Source organism: Vanellus vanellus, assembly GCF_965231255.1.
Source record: "Vanellus vanellus genome assembly, chromosome: 2".
NCBI lineage: Eukaryota > Metazoa > Chordata > Aves > Charadriiformes > Charadriidae > Vanellus > Vanellus vanellus.
The window spans coordinates 40,585,364-40,606,411 of record NC_138906.1 but is presented as its reverse complement, the minus strand read 5'-3'; the positions used below and the strand labels follow the sequence as shown (position 1 = coordinate 40,606,411).

The following is a 21,048-nucleotide window of genomic DNA, read 5'->3' as shown; positions in this document are numbered from 1 at the left end:
GTGTTTTTAAGATTTGGGTTTATTTCTCGTTACCCTGCTCTGATTTGATTGGTAGTAAATTAAACTAATTTACTGGAGTCGAGTCTGTTTTGCCTATGACAGCAGTTGGTGAGTGATCTCCCTGTCCTTATCTCAACCCATAAGCCTTTCATTATATTTTCTCTCCCCTGTCCAGTTAAGGGGGGGGAGTGATAGAGGAGGGCACCTGGTGTCCAGCCAGGGTCAACCCACCCCAGCTCGTTTCAAATCGCGTATTCCTTCCTAATAAAGAGTAGTTAATTTTGATGCTTTAGCTTTTCTTCGAGGCTGCAATAGCTGTAGGAAAATACTATTTACTGAGCAGCAGCCACAATAGTTACATGAGTAACATGTATTGGATGTATGCATTGTCTCCTGTGTCAGTGTCAGTTGTCTTCATTGATGTTCAGTTCACCTCAGAAGAAACAAAAACTACCCAAGACTTGGGTACTCTGTAGGTTTTAATATGAAATAAGTTGCAACGTCCTTTTTTTTCTGAATTTCACCAGCTTCATAGCACAGAAAACTGTGGATGTTTTTGATTGAGAAATGTAAAGTAACCTTTTGCATGTTATATTTTAACCAAAAATTGCCTGGTATATTGCTATTTACATAGACAAAACTTGCACAGATTGAAATCAACACACCCCCTCAGTACAAATTATTCAGTTGTGGTTATCAAATATCAGTTAACCAGGTAAATATTTGAACGATTTAATGTTGATGTACCTGATCTAAAATGTAGGAGTTGTTTGAGGTGTTACTGTCCATTCTTTGACCCTCAGTCTGCAAGAATAAAGTATGCAACAGTAGCCTTTTATAATAAAATCTTTACAGTGGAAAAGAGCATAAAATGCAACGGGGTATGCTTATCTTACACACAGAAATAACCAGATGCATAATGCTTGGACACCACATGAGTTTCTCCACACAGGTCAAACGTTACAGCTAAGTGGAATGAAATAATTTGTATGCTTAATTGTTTCCGTAAGGCCTCACCGTAAGCAATTAGGTTGACAGCACAGTAGAAACTAATAACTGCAACAGTGTTTTTCATACAGGTAAGAAAAACTCTAAACAATGATCAATTAAAGAAAAATACATGGTGATACATTCAGAAGTATTTATTAACACAGGTTGAGATAACATCATAATTCTATACTGGTGAAAATTATCTCATAGAAAGCTTTAAAAACGGCTTTCACAGCTTGTTGTCATTTAGTCTATATATGACATGCATCATAGAAAATCCCTTAAGAATGTTTTAAATGGAATTTCAGTCATTTATGGATGTTTGATTTCAAAACTCTCAATCTATCCAGGGTTTTATGTAGCATTTACCACAATGGTATTTGAGTAGATCATTCTGCTTGTAAAATCAGGAAGAGTTTTAATGAATTCAGCCATACAAGAAGTAGAAAACCTTACATTTCAGAAATCTCTACATGATCTACGATAACTGTCTTTTACACAAGCATAGCAATTGTAAAGTGTGACGTCTGCAATCTATTGCAGTATCATAGAATACCAGTTTGGAAGGGACCTCAAGGATCATCTAGTCCAACCCTTCTTGGCAAAAGCACGGTCTAGACAAGGTGGCCCAGCACCCTGTCCAGCTGAATCTTAAAAGTGTCCAATGTTGGGAAATCCACCGCTTCCCTGGGGACATTATTCCAATGGCTGATTGTTCTCATTGTAAAAAATTTTCCTTTTGTGTCCAGTCGTAATGTCCCCTGGAGTAACTTGTACCCATTACCTCTCTTCTTTTCCATGTGACTCCTTGTAAAAAGGGAGTCTCCATCTTCTTTGTAGGCACCCTTTAAATACTGGAACATGGTGGTAAGGTCTCTCCTAAGCCTTCTTTTCTCAAGGCTGAACAAACCCAATTCTCTCAGCCTTTCCTCATGTGGCAGGCTTCCCGGTCCTTTGATCATCTTTGTGGCCCCTCTTTGGACCCTCTCCAGCCTGTCCACATCTTTTTTGTATAGTGGGGACCAAAACTGAGCCCAGTATTCCAGGTGTGGCCTGATGGGCACTGAGTAGAGTGGCATAATGACTTCTTTATCTCTGCTGGTGATGCCCTTGTTGATGCAACCCAGCACCCTGTTGGCCTTCTTTTCTGCAGCGGCCCACTGTTCATTCATATTGAGCTTCTTGTCCACCAGGACCCCCAGGTCCCTTCCCACAGAGCTGCTCCCCAGCCAGGTAGATCCCAGCCTGTGCTGCACTCCTAAGGAACTGAAAGGATCATAAGGAAGTGAAAATGTATAGTTTCCCCTTAGGAAAGGTTTCAATTTCTTATGGCTATTAAGGTTGTCACTTACACAGAACAAATTCTCATTTGCTTGTCATGTCACACCAGAGTAATTTTTCTATTTTTAGTGAACGTAAACAGCTACAAGAAGAGAGCAATTCTGCAGGAGGAGAGAGAGAAAAAAAACTTGCTTTGAACTTTAAGAAAAATATGTTGCCTGGGGGTGCTCAGAGGCTGGCGGTCGTAGTAGGTGTTTGTCACGGGTAGAGTTTTAGTGAGCAGAATGCAGATGGGGCAATATGGAGCACATGAAATGATAGCGACTGCACAGACATCATTTGTCTTAACAATGGTCAGCGCTATACATTCATGTAAGGAATGTGGAATGGTACAGTCTATCATCACTATCAGGGCCAAAATTTCTCCAAAAATATTAGCTCTGGGTAGCAAGAGCACACTGTGATCACCTGCCATGACAGGCACGGTGTCTGTACTCTTTATATTCTTGTTGAAAGCGCAGGATGTTTGGGAATACACTCTTGTCCTGGTACAGCTTGCCACTGACGCAAGGTATATGTTAAGCACGATTTGCTTGTCATATGTAAATTAGCGTTCATAGTTAAGAGTTGATCTTGCCTTTCAACAAGGGTTGGACAAAGTGACTTCATGACCCTACCAACCTCATTTTGTGCACATCTGCGATTCTGTGCATTGCTATGATTTGCTGTTTGGTGGCTTTTTACCACATTTCTTTTCTGGTATCACAAGCACTACCACACATTAAATATTGATAAGTTTTGGTGCTCCACACGACACGCGTATGTGAATCAGAAGTATATACTATAGAAATACATAATTTGTATTAAAATAAATGTTTTAAAGAATGCAATACTTCACTAAGAATTTAATGCTTCTCATTTTTAAGATCCTAAATTCTTTAGCACTCAAATGTTGCTAAGTGATGCTTTTAATATAATGCACAATCGTCTCAATAAGAGTTGGCACTCATAATGAGATAGATAAATGAAAGCTAGGCTACTTAGTGGTGTTGCCTTCATCAGCACTTAGATCAAAAACTTTATAGTTGCTCTACGTAGTCTTTCTAGAAAAGTCACAAACCACTGTTAAGTTCTAGATTTTATGTCCAATTTTGAGGAGAGAACATGTTTTTATGGGAACTTGGGGATCTTTTCGCTTTCCTTTTTCTGGCAAAATGAAGAGGTGAACTTCAGTACACTCAGCTCCCCCCTTCCAGCTGCCTACCTTGGCAATGAGAAGGTACTTTTGCACGCTGAGTTTTAGTTGTCTTCTCAGTAGTGGAAAGCAAGGGTGAAAAAAAGTCGATTTAACATGATTCTGGCACTGTCGATTGTTCACAAATTATTCATCAGGAACTAGTAGTAGAAAGGCAGCATTCAAAATAAAACTTGCAGCTATTTTGAGTTAACGCCTCTCGGCAGGAGTCATCTTCCTGGAAAGGCCCCACAGAGACTGGCTTAAAATAGAAATCATTAGGAGAGAGATGCAATGCAAAAAGGCAGTGGTACAGGAGAAAACAAAGAGCCTAAGAGAACAAGGACATTCAAGTTATTCCCGGGTTTAGTTTTCTCTGTCTTCATCTGATTTTGTGTCAGTATAAAGTTAAGTCCACGTTCTGCCTTCGTCCCACCGGGCTGTAGCTTCCACTATAGCTTCCACTTCCCTGGTGGAAGGGAAGAGGTGCAGGTCTGTCTTCCAGATGAACGAGCATGAAGGGATGCCTGAGAGGACCTTGTCTATGACTGACTAGTTTTCCCGCTAATGCCACTACCTGTTGTCATTTAATGCAGCTCTGGGTGAGTTTCTTGCAGAATCTGTATTGAATGGCTGCAAAATTTTCAGTGAAAGTTAGATTACCTAATAAGCATCTAAAATAATTAGGCCAAGCATACCGTCTTTTCCACATTCAGAGAGGAAATTTGGTCTGTAAGTCTAATAGTTTTGGAACAGCCCCTTTCCCTGGCTATGGAACTCAGCAGTGACTGCACACACCATCATGCAATATGTAGCAGTTCAGTCATCAAAGAGCATAAGCCTTCTCTAATTTTCCTGCTAGGAGCTGCTGTGGATTATTTTCCTCTTTCATCTTTGTACAGAGGACGATAGCACATCTCCAGTTTAGATTTTAGAAATTAGAGAGAGGAAATAGAAATCTTGATTTTTTAAAAAAATACTTCGATAGTGGGTTTGCATGTGAGCTTACTTACAATTTGGGATAACTGTAAGAGCAAGAAATGAAAAATACATTTCATGTTAAATCTTCAGCTGTTGCTACCCAAATCACTACTAGATACATTGTTTTCCTATATTTTGTAGAAAAGAAAAACAGAAATGCAATCATCTATGTATTACTCCTCTGTAGTTGTAGTTGGCTTTAAAGTATATCAAGGCAGCTGGTCACAGTCTCGCTAAGCAATTAGGTACTGATTCACTGGTCTTGTATCTTATCAAACCTAAATGATTCTGCTCATTTGACAATAACTACACGAAATTAATTCTAATCAATCGTATAGAAGGCATCCCTCAGGTTGTGAGTCTTCTTTGAGGGAAGCCCTAATAGGGGATAATATTGCTGACTTCTGAAGAGAACAACTGGTTTTGGGAGGCTTAGCCTGGAGTACAGTTGGGGTATGACGGTTCAGTCTGTGAAACGTAGAGGTTTGTTTGTGCTATGTTGAAACAAGTCCAGAATCATGTAAAGTGTCTGGCTGGAGTCTCCTACATCTCACAGGACTGCTCTGACCACCGGGTGACAGGTTGCAAAATTCACCTTTTGTTTTCCTCTGGTAAGAACTTCATTGAAACAGAAATATTTTCTTTTTCTGCAGAAAGCATTTTGCATCAGCTAAATGAAATCTTGCTGAAAGGGAAAGCAAAAAAAAAAAAGCAGCCAGAAATATTTGACCTTAGTCTTAGTCTCTTAAGTACCATAGGATTTTGTTAACTTTTGAATGACAACAGCTTTCCCAATAAGATAGATATTTATAGCATAGACTCAAACAGGACTTGGTTTTGAATAATGTAGAAATCACATAATCAATTTTTTTGATTCATTGTACCAGTGTTTGGTTTACAGGTAGGAAGGTGTTTTCAATGCCAAAATGATAGCTGCATTTCAAAAAGATGTTTGTTATTTCACAAAATTATGTTAATTAAAGCTGTGAGGTACTGAGATAGAGTGTCAGATAAGGAAAAAATCAATATATGGCCAATTCATTTACATACACAAAATATTTCTCTCAAAATGTAGTAATATCTCCTACGAAGGAAGAACAATTGAATAATTAATGTAAAAGTCCTTCAGCTGAGCAATGTCCTATCATACAATCAAGTTTCTTTTGAATTATTTTCTTGGTCCATCTGCTTAGTATGCATACCTTAGTTTTTTAATGTATGGTTTTAATTTATGTGGGGGTTGAACAGTATAAAAATGCTTTTCCTTCTAATGCTGATAAATGAAAAAAAAGGCGATTGAATTCAGCGATTCAGGCTCTGATTAAGCATTGCTTTCCTGCCTATGAAAACTTTGTACTTCTGATGTTTCAAATTCTAAACCTTTTAAAAGTAGGAGATCGTGCATTGTTTTTTTAAACAGTGGAAGTCTGAATCTGAAGTATTATTTTATAAGTAAATATTAATATCTCTTATTTACCAAAATGAGAGACAACACAATTTAGATGTAAAATGTAAAAAAAGCAAATAAAACGCTGAACTAATTATGCTTTCTCTCAATTCATGATGCTACGTATTTGCGGAAGGATCTAGTTTTATACTATTTCTAGCCTTCATAATGCAGTGTCTTCCCGATGTCAGATTTATGCTAGACGTTGTTCAAATGCACTACATTTGTCTTCATTGCTGCAGGACACTGCCACTGTAATATGGTAAATAATGAGTGCTAAATAATGTAAACATGGATCTCCTTGTTCAAATAGGCTGCTAACTCAAAGCTGAGCTATGTGACCCACACTGTTGCTCTTCACCTTCATCACGCCACCTTTCACGGATGCTTGTCATCTGTCGCCTTCCGTGACTCCAGCCTCTTTTATGCCTTCTGCTTTTCAGCTTACTTCTTTAGCAGTTCATTTAGTGATTAGGCTTGGATCCTTTCTCCCCTTTGCCCTTTCCATCTTTCATTTATACCCGCTACTGATTCCTGGCCCCCACACAATTTCAAAAAGTTTTGTGTTTATATGTGGGTTTTAAATCCACCTCTCTATTTTTAATCTTTCTTCCGGTCCGGTCTCCCACATCTCATTCTTTTGCTATTTATTCTGTAAACACAAAACTTACTTACACCAAATTGCTCAATGCTTTTACTTGGAACTTCATGTTGTGTCAAAAGTTGGCAGTGTCATTATATTTGTCCTTGTCAGCATAATCTGTGACAACAGTTTTGGCTTTCCAGTGGTTCGGGCCCTGAACATGCAGGATGTTTTTAAAAACAAACAAATGCAATTGATTGTGAAGCACCTGGGATACAGATATTCATGGGCGGCAGCAAAGCGTTGTTCCCAAATGAATTTCACTGAAGAATTTGGGCTCAGCTCTGTGTATGTAGGACAGGAGTGGCACAAAAGAGCATGCTGTCATTTTCAGTTGACAGATACAATCTCATTCTGTAAATTCGTCACCAGGAATCATTGCCGTTTTCGTAAAGAACTGAGGAGGAAGGGAGGACCTAGGAGGCTGGAGAAGGACCTGACGTAGTTTAAAGAGTCTGCAGAGCTTTTGGAGCATTGCCTGGGATTTCCCTGACGCAGGGAAGACCACCACAGCTCCAGCTCCGATGTGTTAGCCAGCCTCCAGCCCTCACTTCTGCAAACACCGTATACCAGAGTATTGAAATGCATCCTTGGAGGACAGTGCTATAGGTATGGAAGGCAGCAGTCTTCTCCAGTGACGGAACTGCACTCCTCTTTCTGTCAAATAAGTTTGCTCAGCGCTGGGTTTTTCACCTAAAAGAAAAGATTGGAAAGGGAGTGAAATTCTCAGTCATTTTAGAGAGAAGAGCGTTCTAGTACCTGCAGTGGCCATGGGATCAAGATGAAGATTGCTGCGCTCCTACCATAACTCTTTCTGTGAGCTGCAGCAGATTGCTGTAAATGTTCCTGAGGTTCTATGAACCTCAAGAAGTGTTCTTTGAACCATTTGCAGGTTCGAAGATGTATGCAACTCTGTTAGCCACAGAGGCCAACTTTTTCTTCTCGGGGCCAGTAGTAGCCTGATTCCATTGGTACGTGGGGGCAGTAGAAGTCCCGCAGCAGCACAGCGTTGCTGGAAGCCTCCTGGCAGCGGTGCCAGGCTTGGACTGGTCTCACCTCCACAGCTAATAAGGTTGTCAGCCTTTAGGTCTGTGTGCAAAATTGTGTTTGCACGTCACAGGATTTTGTTTTGAGAGCATGTCAGCAGCACGTTAGAGATTATTTAGGGAATTTTCTCTCTTTACTTTTTTCTTTTGATGTTGCAGGAAATATTCAGGAAGTCATATTACAAGAACACTTGGAAAAAGAAGATGAAATTCTGGTTTCCTTGGCTGGTTTGAAGCAGGTATAACTATTGCTTAACTAACCTTCTTGTATCCTTCAGTGCTATTAATCCTTTCTTTTTGTATACCGCTGTTTTGTCTTGTTGTAGCTGTTTTACTAATACCAAAGCATCAAGCTTTGCAGCATACTTTTATTTAAAAAGGTAAAACTCAGCTATAAAGAGGTCAAATGACTCGCGTGGTATTTGCTCCCTGAAAAGTTCTGGTTGCCTCAAGGTTGTGACACCAACTTCTGGACTTAAGCCGTATCATCGTTTTTCTTAATGCAATAATCATGCCTACATCCCCATATTTTAAATGTGATGACACTTGAATGTCATTGAATTAAAAGAAAAAATACTGTGTACATAAAATGAGAATGCTGCTGAGCATCTGTAGCTCTGATTATACTGACCTTTGCTCCCTCAAAATGCATTTATGAGGAACAATGTGACTTATGTTAAACCTATATAACAAGGCAGGGAATAATCTTAACAGTTTCGTTCTCTTTAGATTTCTTGGGTTATTGTTGTCCAGACTCTGATACTACCACATTTCACTGATATTTATATCTTTAACCAATACAGGTATGGATATTGACTTGCTTCCTATCTCTTCAAAGCAAATATTTTGGAGGAACAGTGTATAAAAGCATGCTGCACGAAGCTTTAGAAAATTTAGAACTCCTCCAAATTTCTAACCTACGTTTTTCCCCTCCCATTCAACAACAGATCAAAGATATCCTGAAAGGTTCTCTGCGTTTCAACCAAAGCCAGCTGGAAGCTGAAGAAAATGAGCAAATCACGATAGCTGATGATCATTACTGTTCCAACAGTCAGAACAAGGGGACTGGTGATGTCCTAAAGGGACCTGTTATGACAAAGCAACAGTTCATCTCAGGACAACAGGTGAGATAAAAATATCTCATATGGGTCATTGATGGAATTAGTCTGATACTTCCTTTAGCATGTCCAGACATCACATGGGAACAGCATTGCTGATGCATATGGAGCCATGGTTAAAAGTGTCTTTCTAGCTACCAGTCCTACTCCCATCAATTATTTTTATTGTAGCCTGAAGATCCACACATAGATATTTAAGTGTTATGCCATGTTTGCGGGGCTTCTTCTATCGGATTGTTGAATCACAGACTCACAGATTAATTTCCTACAAAAAGATGTAAAAACGGGAGGTAAATGTTCCCATACCAAATGTTCCCATATGAATATTCCCATTGTCCTTGTCCTCCAGAATCCCATTATGTAAGAGCTGATTATCTGCATTGCAGTGTATTCATGGCCAGTGCCAAAAAGGAAATAGCAAAGAGGTTGCTTTTAGCTTCTACTCCATTGTATTGACTTTCTCTGTGAATCAGTAAACAATATTTTCACATACAAAGCCTACGGTCACAGGACAAGTTCACACACAGAAAGAGGTATTTTCCTTTCATCTTAAAAGGTCCCTTTCTGTCTAAGACTCGGTCTGACTCAAATGTGATCTTAACAACAGTACTTTTGTATAGGCACATTTCTATATCATTTTCGATATTAGAGTTCTAAAGTCAAATCTGCTACCCCGATACTGATATTCACACTCATAAGTCCAGTGGCAGCACTATCACCTCGAAGCCGAACTGAGTCTGCAGTCAGTTTACTCTTTACAAGTTTACTTAGCAGCTAGAGGAAATAGTTATTCATTGTCAAATAATGACACGGGGGCGTTTTAATTTATTACACACAATTCCCCCGAGTTAGAACACTCTGTGTTACAAATTGTATTTTAATTGTATTTCAGTATTAGAAGCCATACCGAGATTTTAAAGTTTTTTTTCTTAGTAATGGCAGGTTCAAAGAGCAAAGCTTTGCTAGAAGGCTTTCATTGCTTGTTTAGCTGTTGTCATTATAATCACTACTTTCTGCCATAATAAAGCCATAGGTTAAACTGATGTAGCATATTGGAGTGTTCCTATCATGACCTATTTTTGCCCTCTGTCCCCTAGCATTTTCTACAAAGTACCTTTTACTTTCTTGCCAAAATGGCAAATAGTATTTTTTTTTTATGCTTTTTACTTAGATTTATTATCAAAACTGGAAGGCGAAATGCTGTGTAAGATATTAAGGTGCTGTATGAGAGTGTGCAGACCCTACTGGTGCTGGAGAAGCCCTTACGCAGGTGGTGGTCTAAACCGTGTGTCAGGGAGCGGAGGTGCAATGCTTTCAGTATTGGGAGTGGAGCGGGTGGAACCCACTCTCCGCAGGGTTCCTTGCAATGGAAATTCGCAGGGCGATGTGTGATGAGGTCTCACCCCAGCGCATAGTCGAAGTATACATCCAGCCACAGGAGCTGAGAGGTGTCCGCGGGTCCCCCAATTTCCGTGTACTCCGTGAGGCTGCTGGTAAGCCAACTACGAGCGACGTGAGCAGAGGTTGTACAAGCTGAGCTTCTGCGTAGCGTTAATGAGGCTTCCGCACTGCGTGGTCTACGTTTGGAGGTGCAGTACATTCATACGGATTAGCCTCCTCTCCTCTTATCTTCTGGAAGTTCCAATTATGATAATGAGCAGCAGCCCCTCTGACAGAAAGAAAAATAAAAGCTTAGGGTTAGAAATGGCGGTCCAGGAGGACTGGTTGTATCCCGACAGTCTGTGCTGTTCCCAAGCTCATCATCTTTAATCACAGTGTCTAAAATCAAACAAAAAGAGGAGACCTTTGGTCCCCTTTTAATAAAACACGGGAAAATAAAACTGCTGAATTTAGTGGGCTGTGACGTTCGACTGTTAATCGATGGGGTCAATTGTTGGCCCAAATCGGGCCACAGCCCAGGCTTTTAGCTCTGCTGAAGAAAATGGGCTGCACTGATGCCCTGGGTCAAGGCTGGAGTACTTACTGAGAGCTCCAGGGGGATTAAAAATTCCAACCACTTCTAGACCATTTAATAATGTATTTCTTGCTAAATAAATTTTACTGTATTTACATTTTCTGTGACTTTGGTAACGCATGTAGTTCTGTTTGATGTGACTTACACTGTAGAGATTTTTCTCTGGTGGAATTATAGGGATATTTTCTAGGACAGCTGGAAAAGTTACAGGTGTATCTATCATGTAATTGAGATTAAAATCTGGTCTTTTGTGCTTGGTTGTTATATAAGTATAAATTATTATCATCATCTTTACATTTTTTAAAAGTGCTCTTCCTCTTTTTTGCCTCAAAATCCCTCTCTGGAAAGTGAGGATAAGGATACAGCCCTTCTTTGGAAAGGAAAGCTGCAAAATTAAAAATGAAAAAAAAAATTAAGATAAAGCTCAAAGAAGCAGAGCATTTTTTGGAATGTTTGGCATTGGTAGCAGCGTGCAGTTGACAAACAGAAGGCTTCTGTTGCTAAATAATGAATGATAATTAACACATTATCTTGCCTTTATGTCTGTTCAAAGAAGCAGGCAAAATGAGCTGCTATTCTTCTAAGCTTTCTTGAATTGCATCCTTACAGTTAGTTTTAACTCATTCACAGTATGAAGGCAATTGAAATAAGCCTGGTCCTAGTAGCTGATATTCATCAGGAAAAAATGTTTGGAGAAGCCATATGGCAACGGGCGTAAGGTTGTTAACTTTCAAAGCTACTGGAAGTATAATTCTGTCATTTTTCATTTATTCAGTAGTGGCAGCAGATGGGAGAAAACATGGTTCGCGTCAGCATGAGTTTCCTGAAACAGAAACAGGCAGAAGAAGAAGGGAGGAGGTATTTTACCTCTGGAAATATCAGTACCAAAATACTAATGTATGCCAGGGATAAGCAAACATTTACGGAAGGCCCTTTTATAGCATTTGGGAGTCAATATCTATGCTTTGCTGCTTCTCTGATATTTCAGTGAGCTATAGGTCTCTTTAAACCAAAAAGTGTGGGTAGAATGAAAAGTAGTGCTGCAAAGCGCAACACGTAACGGCAAGAAACCGGGGTGAGTAGTTTCCTTTCCTTTCCCTTTATTAAAGGGCAGGATGCTTTTTTTAACTGCGCAAGACCACGTTTTTGGAAGCAGAGTTTAGGAAATTGCAACACCAGCACAGAGTGTTTATGACAGAGGGCCCTTGCTGGGGCTCACTGCCGAAAAGAAGACACCCCCTTAGCATCCTTGGGGCTGCCAGCGAGGAAGATACCGATCTCGCTGGGCGCGTGTGTCACTAGGGAACATCTGTGTCGCCCTGCACAAGGTGGAGCCATCTCAGATGTGAGGGCTGCAAGGACTGAAATGGCATGATCTTGATAGCTTGGAATAATAAAGCATATAATTTTGCAAAATGAGACTGTACTGCATTCCCTGAGAGCTTTTAAATAGAAGCGTGGAAAGAAGCCGGGTGAATTATGCATTGGTGGTTGTTTAAAGGAACGTATATTTCTGTTGTCTGGGGAGGGGGACAGGAAACAAAGTGCTGAAATTTTGAACGTGGCATTTAGAGCTCCCAAAAAAGCCTCACCTGGTCCTGTCTTGTTGGCTGCACTGGATGCCCGGAAAATCAGGCGACTACTAACGTGTTGGTGGAGCAGAGCCACGGTTGTGCGCTGCCTGTGTCCTCAGCCCCCTGGAGATGGCAGCCGGTTGACTGACAGCTCATGAAGATAACATTTCAAACAGACCAGATGAAAGCAAAAGGCTAATTAATAAACAAATGGTGTCTCAGCTCAGAAGGGATTAAATAGTGAAGTATCCCTCCTTGTAGGATAGATCTGTGTGTTTTTAACTTCATGGAAAGTGCTTGAAGCAGTTGACATTTGAACTGGCTCTGCACAGATCAAGAAGTTTGAGATCAATTTTGATAGTATGCAGCACATGATAGTTGTTGATATTTCTAAAAGCTATATGCTCCTTTTGGTATGAATTTTATCAAATCATCTAAGGAAAATGAATTAGTATCGAAAAATAATAGATATACATTTCTCTCAGTTTGACAACTGTTTTACATTGGAACCTTTAAAATTGTAACCAATACTCTGGACTTAAGATATTCCCATTTGAATGAGAAAGTATTCAATGGTTTAATTACAAAACAGAATAGTATATATTATTGTACCTAGTTAATAATATATTATTGTTATACCCTGATACTCTCTAGATAATACAAAAAAATATATAAATCATAAATGCAAGATATTTTTAAAAATTACTGTAAAGGGAGACATTTGAATCCTTATTCACAGACATTTTGGAAGGGAACAGGTCACGAAACTGTATTTGAACATATTTTCGCATTCAGCTGATATTTATCTTCTTTGTGACTTTTAGCAATTTGGAATGACTACATAAATAATACCTAAAGACTTCCAGCTCCCTCATTTCACATTACAGTCATTCTTAATCACTGGTGGGTTTTGCTCCCTGTGCTACTCTACAGTTCCCGTTCAAGAGAGTTCTGCTCTATAAGCAGTAATCAGAGCAATGGAAAATTGTTTTCAGCTGTAATAATAAATTCAGCAAAATAAGTTTTGCTGGAGGCCATGGATACCATAACTGCAAGTTGTGGCTTGCTGATACTTATGATGACCTCCGTACTCCAATTTTATTTACTGTGCTGAGAGTCTAACTTTATCTCATTCATATCTCATTGTTCTTTTTTGTTACCGCTTTTATTTTTCTCTAATACCGACAATCTTTTACCCCAAAGTGAATTTACATTTTTTTATTTGGTGAAAGAGTCAGAGCTGAAGGACTTGTAGTTGACACACATGTCGACACACACGTTTCCCCAGCTGCCCCTCTGCTACTTCTCCTTTTTCTCAGTCTCGCATTTAGTGTAATCAAATATATTGGTTTCAATATCACACCACTTCAGGGTGCTTGTCCCCACGGGCTGCTTGGCAGGCTGCATTATTACGCTGCAAAAATTTCTGTGACAGCAACTAAGAAAGCAGTCATATTCTTGTCAGAGGAACATAGCGCTAGATAGGAGTTGAATGCACCTCTTGCAGAAGAAAACAGTGTTGTCCATTTGGGTTGCAACCAAGCTAATAGGCTGCCAGCTGTCAACAAGTGAGAAATCCCACACTGCTGTATATGGCAGTCTTCCCTTCTTAATTACATGTAGCTCTGACTGTTGAAAAGCTGGATTTCTCTTGCATGCGGCTAGTTGGAATATGAGATTGCCAGTTCATAGGCAGTTTTTTGGTACACTGATGTGTGGTCTTGATCTGCACTACCTGAGTACTCAGGAACACACATTTCCCAAGGTCTAACCAGGCAGAAGAGGGATTTCCAGGCCCTTTTTTTCTGGTAGAGTTAGGAAATGGTTGACGCTAAGCCTAGAAGCCCTGGGAGCCCTGATCTGCTGAACCTGAACTGGTGCACACTAAACCAGGTGTATGTACAGCTCAGATTCCACGGGTCAGGGTTTTACGAGGAGAATTTATATCAAGCCGTTCTCCTGACGGGTTCCAAAATGCCATTTTACGTATGAACCAGCAAAAAATTCCTCAATACTGCTAATTACAGAAAATTAACAGCCGTAAGAATATAATTATTGAAAATCTCCACGACTGTAATGTGTGTGTTAGATGCCTAGCTGCTGTGTTCACTGCTTGGATGCACTATGATGCTGAAACACGTATGGCCTCTATACCCAAGAACATATTTTTAGAGTGTTAGGTCTTATGCCGTTGTAAATAACAAATAAATTATTTCATCCGAAGTTAATGCCCACTTTATTTGTGCCTTCGTGATTTGGGCATTGCTGGTTTTGGATAATGATTATTTCTTTATCCCATTCCCATATCACAGACATGCATCATAAACCTTGTTAACTGGTACTAACTTTACGTCCTTTCTGTGCTGTTGTCTCACAGACTACAACTGATTCGAGCACTAGTGAGAGCAAGAGTGCTGATGACTATATTATGGTTTCCAAAGAAGAGGAAGGAAGTAGAAGTGCTGTCTCGGAGCCAGCGCAGTCCCTTCAGGCACACAAGGAGGCAGCCGTGAAGCCAGAAGCTCCGTCTCGTTCTTCTTTGGTATTCTCTGACCCACTGATGGGCTCCATTTCTGCCTCCTCCAGCAACTTGAGCTCCAGCCCTGATGATGACAGCAGTAATAACAGCAAAGATTCTGACTTTGCTATTGTCAGCCCACTGGACATCTAAAGAAACAGGTTGGGAGAGTCTGAGAGGTCGATCGTTACAACTCAGCTCAAATTCCTATGATTCCACGGGCTGGATAGTTCTTTGGATTAGAAGGACAGACAATTGGTAAAGGTAACCCATTTCAGCTGCCAAAAGCCTAAACTAAAAATAATTTAAAAAAAAAAAAAAAAAACCAAACCCACAAATTTGCAACTTTTCAAAAAGAATAAACCCCTTTTAATAACTGCCTTAAATAAAAACCCAGTAAAACCCGGTTCTAATATACAGTTATTCTTAATTATAGAGTTATCTTACTTAGGAGCTTTGTTACTATAGAACTGTTGCTTTCCCAAAACATAGAATAGTATGTGCTAGGTACCATAATGGATTAGGAAATGCGTAGATACTTGGCATCAGACCTGAAGCAGCAAAGGCAAGCTAGATTTAGTATCGTCCTGTTACAAAATATGCTTGACTGGGTTTTCTGAGCAGGAGAGTGTACTGTTTCTTCAGAGACTGTGATTAGAGGAGTGGGGAATGTATATCAGAAAGATTAAAAGCATCACCCTGGCAGTAAGCTTGTTCTCATTTGAGGAATCCTAGTTTCTTCATTTTCATCCGGCAGTAGCCTGAGGTGTGTTCAAGGCAGAGGTTTGTGTAGTTGTTCCTCAGCGCTGTCTTACAGGAGAATACGTGACAAATTCCTTGAAAACGGGGACCTAGACAACAGAGCCTTATTTCCCTTTGCCTACTCTTTTTCCCCTTGAGAGTTCCCAGTTCACCTCTTTCCCTCTTTCTATCTGTCTACTTTCACTCCCCCTGGCATGAATTATTTTTTATTTTACTGAGACTACCACGGTTAAAACAGTGGGTGCAAGGGAAATTACAGTATTTCGTAGCGTAGACCTGAGCCAGTTGAACTAAAACTAGCTTGAGTATGATAACTTACCAGGGAAGGGTGCAAAGTGAAATGAAATGTTCAGAATTAAAAGCACTTTATGTCTCATTACTATTATCTTCTGTAGACTCTGTTTACATATACTCCTATACGATTTCCTCATTTCTAGACAAGAAAAACATAACGGTGCAGCAGCGTTAACCAACAGAAAGTTTCTAATTAACTGTAGAACTTGTTCTTCTGTGGAAAAGTGTATTTCTTTCCCATCAAGTACATAGTACATCTAATAACAGTCTTTTCAAGTAGATGGGGAGCCGGGGGGGGAGTTTGTACTCTCTGATCCCTTTAAACTCTGTTGGAATTCACAAAAAGAAACCGGTGGTGAGTGGATGCCTGCTCTTGCAGGACCCAAGCAGAGCTAGCTTGAGGAAGGAATGCTAGAAAGTCACTCTATAACAGCAGCAAAAAAAAAACCCAAACCAACCCTGCATTATTTTCTTTTAAGATACATCTACTTTATACCATGCAACAACTTCATAATTGCATGGCAAAGCTTGTGTTTGTACGGAGTTAAGAAATGGTAGTTATTTGCTGCTTAGTCTGTAATTGTAAATGGCGTTAAGTACCAGATTCCAAAGATGAGGTGCCATGTAGTTTGCTGGTCTTAGATTTTACAAGGTCTGTGTCAGTGACTGAAGTGAAGAGATAATTGTCATGTAGCTGCCATATCGTTACACGTTCAAAAGCCGCTGTGTAGTTCTTCTGAGCTTATTTGTGCCTTGTAAAATGACAAAATACTAGAATGTTATGAGCAGGCATAGCATCATACCTCTCTGCGACAGACTGATGTGAACAGTCAGATGACTGTTTCGATGAAAGATCTTAAAATGCATAACATTTCAGAGAGGTGTTTATTTTGGTTTAATTTTAAGCTTCATAGAAAATCACTTTGGAATTCAGCATGCGTGCCTGTCTTCAGGTTTATTTTATTTCCCCGAGTTTGCGTGAATGCCAGGGGATTAGGTGGCTGTTGATTTATTTAGGTCTTTCAAGCTTTTCTAGCCTTAACCCGTTCAGCAAGGCTTGTGCCACACCACCAACAAAGGGGAGTCTGTTCAAGAAGTACCTATGGAAAGAGGAAAGAAATATTCTGGGGACAAAGAGAAAAGTTTTATATTCTGTGATACATAAGCCTCCAAAGATTCCAGTGCTTTGGCAGGGGAAAATGTTTTTACTTCTTTTTTTTTATTTTTTTAAGCATCAGTCTTTTGATTTCTGTTCTGGTTGGTTGTTTCAGGGATCACATTGCTATTTTCTTGAACAGTCTCATTGCCAATGGAAGAGTGTGATGTGTACAGTACTTTTATTTTTGTAAGTTAGTTGTATCTTTAATATTGCATATTTTAAAACAGCGCTAAAAGTATATAAAGATTTGGGGAGTTTCTAACAAGTTTTCACTAATCAGTGAATACCGATGAGCTGAATGCCTTGTTGTGCCATGGGATATGATAAAAATCTTCAGAAGCAGAGAGATGATTATACAAATAAGATCAGAGCAAATTCCAGTAAATGAATCTGCTTTGGTTATACCGTGTCCTTCCACATCTCAAATATGTTGTCTCTGATACTTGATCATAGTGCGGAGATAGTTACAATTTCGTATACTCATCAAGTCGGAAACTTGTAAGCTAGACAAAATGTCAAGTCATCACCCTGTCTTACCTTATGTTAAGAATATACCGAGAAAGAAATTGTCATTTAAAATACAAGATTGTTCTTTTTCCCCAAAGATGACCTGCTCATAATATTCATGGATAACAATAATCAGATAAAAAAAATTATATGCATTGCAGATTACTGATGAAAACTAATATGGGATTAAGATATGTATCCGAGACTGTTGTAGTCTATCTCACATCTGTAATTTATGACTGTTTAAAGTCTCTTGCATGTCATGTCAGTTGTATGTACTGCAGAAAGGCAGTATCATATTTTGACTGGGTATTCATTTAGTTGTGGAACTTTGTATCTTTACTCTGGAAGAACATCTAGCCCGCTTTATTAAAGAAAGAATTAACAAATGTTCGGGGCTGTGCTTGTGCTGTTTTCTCAAAAAGGAGGGAAAGCTTTTTGACCAGAATACTGGAAGTATGATTTCTGAGAGCAAGGATGATTAAAAACTTTGAAACTATCCCATTATCTATATAAGCACAAAGATTGTTAATATTTTATTCAAATTTCATATATATATGATCCAGGGAATAAAACTGTTTGTCATTTATCTCACCCAAACAACATAGTACGTTTCCTATTTTACCATACTTATTGTATCTGAAAATAAAAAAATAAAAAAAAAAAAAACAGAATTTAACGCGGCATAACTTTTCTGCAATATCATGAAACTTGGTGTAGTTACATCACTGTGCCTCAAACCCAGTCCCAGTATCTGTACAGTACTTTTCTGAATCTCCATACTTTATTTCGGATTCTTAAATGTTTCCTGTGATTCTCCAGTGTGTTCTTCTCATTAGATGGCACTGAGGCAGCTATTTAAAAGCTTAAATTTCAGATTTAGGGTGTACTTGTGCCTGGCAGTTACAATGTCATCTGTTCACATACAGACGCAGTGATCCTAACGTGAACAGATTTCTGAGTTCTGGGTGTCAGCCCTTAAATAATAGCTTTGATTTTGTGCTGCATGTGTTGGTCTTGAGTGAATGTCTGTAATGGTTTATTAGACTTGAAAAGGTGCAATTTCGTAAAATAAACTTCATTTGGCTATGGAATAGTAATTACACTGTCTCATAATCTGTGCTGTTCATTTAAGAGTGATTATATACGGTCTTTGCATTAGTGTTTCCTCTGTCACTGAATCTGCTAGACTCCCACTTCAGTAGCTAGCTAAATTTAGAGATGAAAGAGCATGAAAGAAGGTCATCAGAGAAACAGCAACTTGAAACGTGCACACAGGCAACCTGTTTGCCTGCTGCTCGCAGTATATTTAACCGCTAAAACAGCGAGGGAGGTTTTAGATATGTGGGAGGATCCTGCAAGAGGCAAAGGGCATAACCCTAGAAACAGACGATGAGCCGGAAGGGATGCAGCATGACATTCTCTTAAACTTACAGGTTCTTTAGGGCAGGAACCATCTTTTTCTCTGAATTTGTACAGAGCTTCTGGCATAGTTTGCCATGATCACAGACACTGTCAAAATTAGGGTAATAATAATGATATACTCATTGTTTTACCAGGTTTTGCTCTTTCAAACAGTGAGCTAGATGTAATCCAATAATAAAAACTCAGCTGATAGCAGTAGTATTGTATCAGAGGAATTTGGTCCCACACTGCTGAAATAAGTGTAATTGAAGAGCAGTAGCTTAAATAAATAAATTTTAAAAACAAACAAACAAAAAAAACAAACACAAAAAAAAAAAAAAACAAACAAAAAAAAACACACACACGAAAAAAAAAAAAATTAAACACACCAGAAACAGGACAACAATGTTGCCAAATGCAAAAAGCTATATTTCTCTCCGGGCATATCTGAAATGTAACAAGTATTTTCTAAAATGCGCTGCAGGTAGCACTTGTGTACCTTGTTTGACTGCACCAGGTAAGTTTGTGCAGACCTATCTTTGTTCTAACGTGCAAAAGCCTCGCTGATGCTGAGATGCAGGAAGCATTAAAATACATCTGCTGCAGGGGGAACACACGGCAGTTGCGCTTTCTATGAATGGTAAGAGATTGCTCCTTCAAATCCCACTGATTTAACACTTTCACTGTCTTCCATGGTGACAACATGAAAAACCCTGTAAGCATTTCCAGAGCCCTGATGAGAACTCTGCTGCTTAAGTCGTCACGTGCTGTCACAGAGCTTTGAGCTGAGAAAGTTCTCACAGCTTTGCCTTTCACTGTGAGCTTCAGGGACTGTGGTGAGGTTGGGTTTGTCTGAATTTTTAACTAGTACAAAGAAGCATTCAAAGATGCTATAAATTATCATGTCAGTATTTGAGACCTTTTGGAATATAAATTGCTACATAGTTTTGAGATGGAAGAAGAGTTGTCACAATATCTTGATTTCCCACTTGCTGTGTTAACTGAATCCAGGGGATGGGGAATATAGCAGCATTTTCAGATCAGCATTAAAATGCCCTTTAAAATAAGAGAAAATACCAAGCAAACAGATATTGAAAGGCAGATTGTCAGAGGTGTCATATAGCATGCTGGATAATATATACCTTTGTGCAATACCCAGGAACATGTGTCATTTTTATCCATCAATAGGGGAACTTGCAAGAGCCTGGAACACATGGCAGAAAACGTACATGAATGTGAGCTTGTTCTTAAAAGTGTTTTTAAAGTTCCAAGGACTAAAATACATCAAAATGTTAAAAAAAAATGTATAAATACACACGAAGCTTGTTTAGGCTTGCAAAGGTTATCAGGTCTCAATGAAGTTTCACCTAGTTTAGAAAAGGATTAGATTTTCTTGTTGAAATCTGGTTACTTTATTTGCATTTATTTTTATATGGATTGCTGCAGCATTTGCACCCATAGTCAATGTAACGCCCGCTCCACCAGCAACCTGGGGATTGAACGGCATGAGGGTAGGTTGTGGTGTGAGCGCACTGTTACTTTCTCCAGTTATTGCCTTACTTATTACTGCCTCGCAGTCCCCACCTGTGCTGTATCCACATGCGTCTTTTCTTATTGATCTTTGGTTGTAAGCTCTGCAAGTCCTTTGGCATCACTCCTGCATTGCACGTGCAGCGATGAAACTCCAGCCTCCAGGTGACACCACAGTGCACCGTATAAAGGCACCTAAAGGTAGGAGTTTGGGCAGCCACAGAACTTGTATTTCAGAGTTGTGCTTCAGACCAGTAACTTTCAAAATCTGGAGAAAATTAATTGCGGTATATGAACAATGAATTGCACATGTTTACTAAATTGTGAAGAAGTTGTGGCGGGGGAAGTCCGCAGCAGACCCTCTTTCCAAACTCCTTTTGTTCTCATTTCCCACAGTCAAGCCCATCTGGCAGTTTTGTGATACCGGACATAACCCATGAAAACTTCAGCTGTTTCATCTTCTTGAATAAATGAATTCTCAGTCACTGTGATCAAAGTTAGCTGTTCATCATCTGAGGACTCCAATACCCTATGCCTGCAGCCTGGCCACCAGCCCAGCCAGTCTGCTCCTCGTTCTACTGTAAA

The 21,048-nt window shown here is 39.4% G+C and overlaps 1 protein-coding gene across 1 annotated transcript in view; it reads left to right on the top strand.

Moving 5' to 3' along the window:
- The window catches only part of TBC1D5 (TBC1 domain family member 5), a gene marked incomplete at its 5' end in the record, with an annotated part of 192,604 nt that extends 177,493 nt beyond the window's left edge, over positions 1–15,111 (top strand). The window contains 3 exons of the mRNA XM_082479097.1: positions 7,782–7,861; positions 8,570–8,746; positions 14,667–15,111. Coding sequence (XP_082335223.1) covers positions 7,782–7,861; positions 8,570–8,746; positions 14,667–14,960 — 551 coding nt within the window. The 3' untranslated portion in view covers positions 14,961–15,111. The remainder of the gene's footprint in view (positions 1–7,781; positions 7,862–8,569; positions 8,747–14,666) is intronic.
- Positions 15,112–21,048: the final 5,937 nt, after the last annotated feature.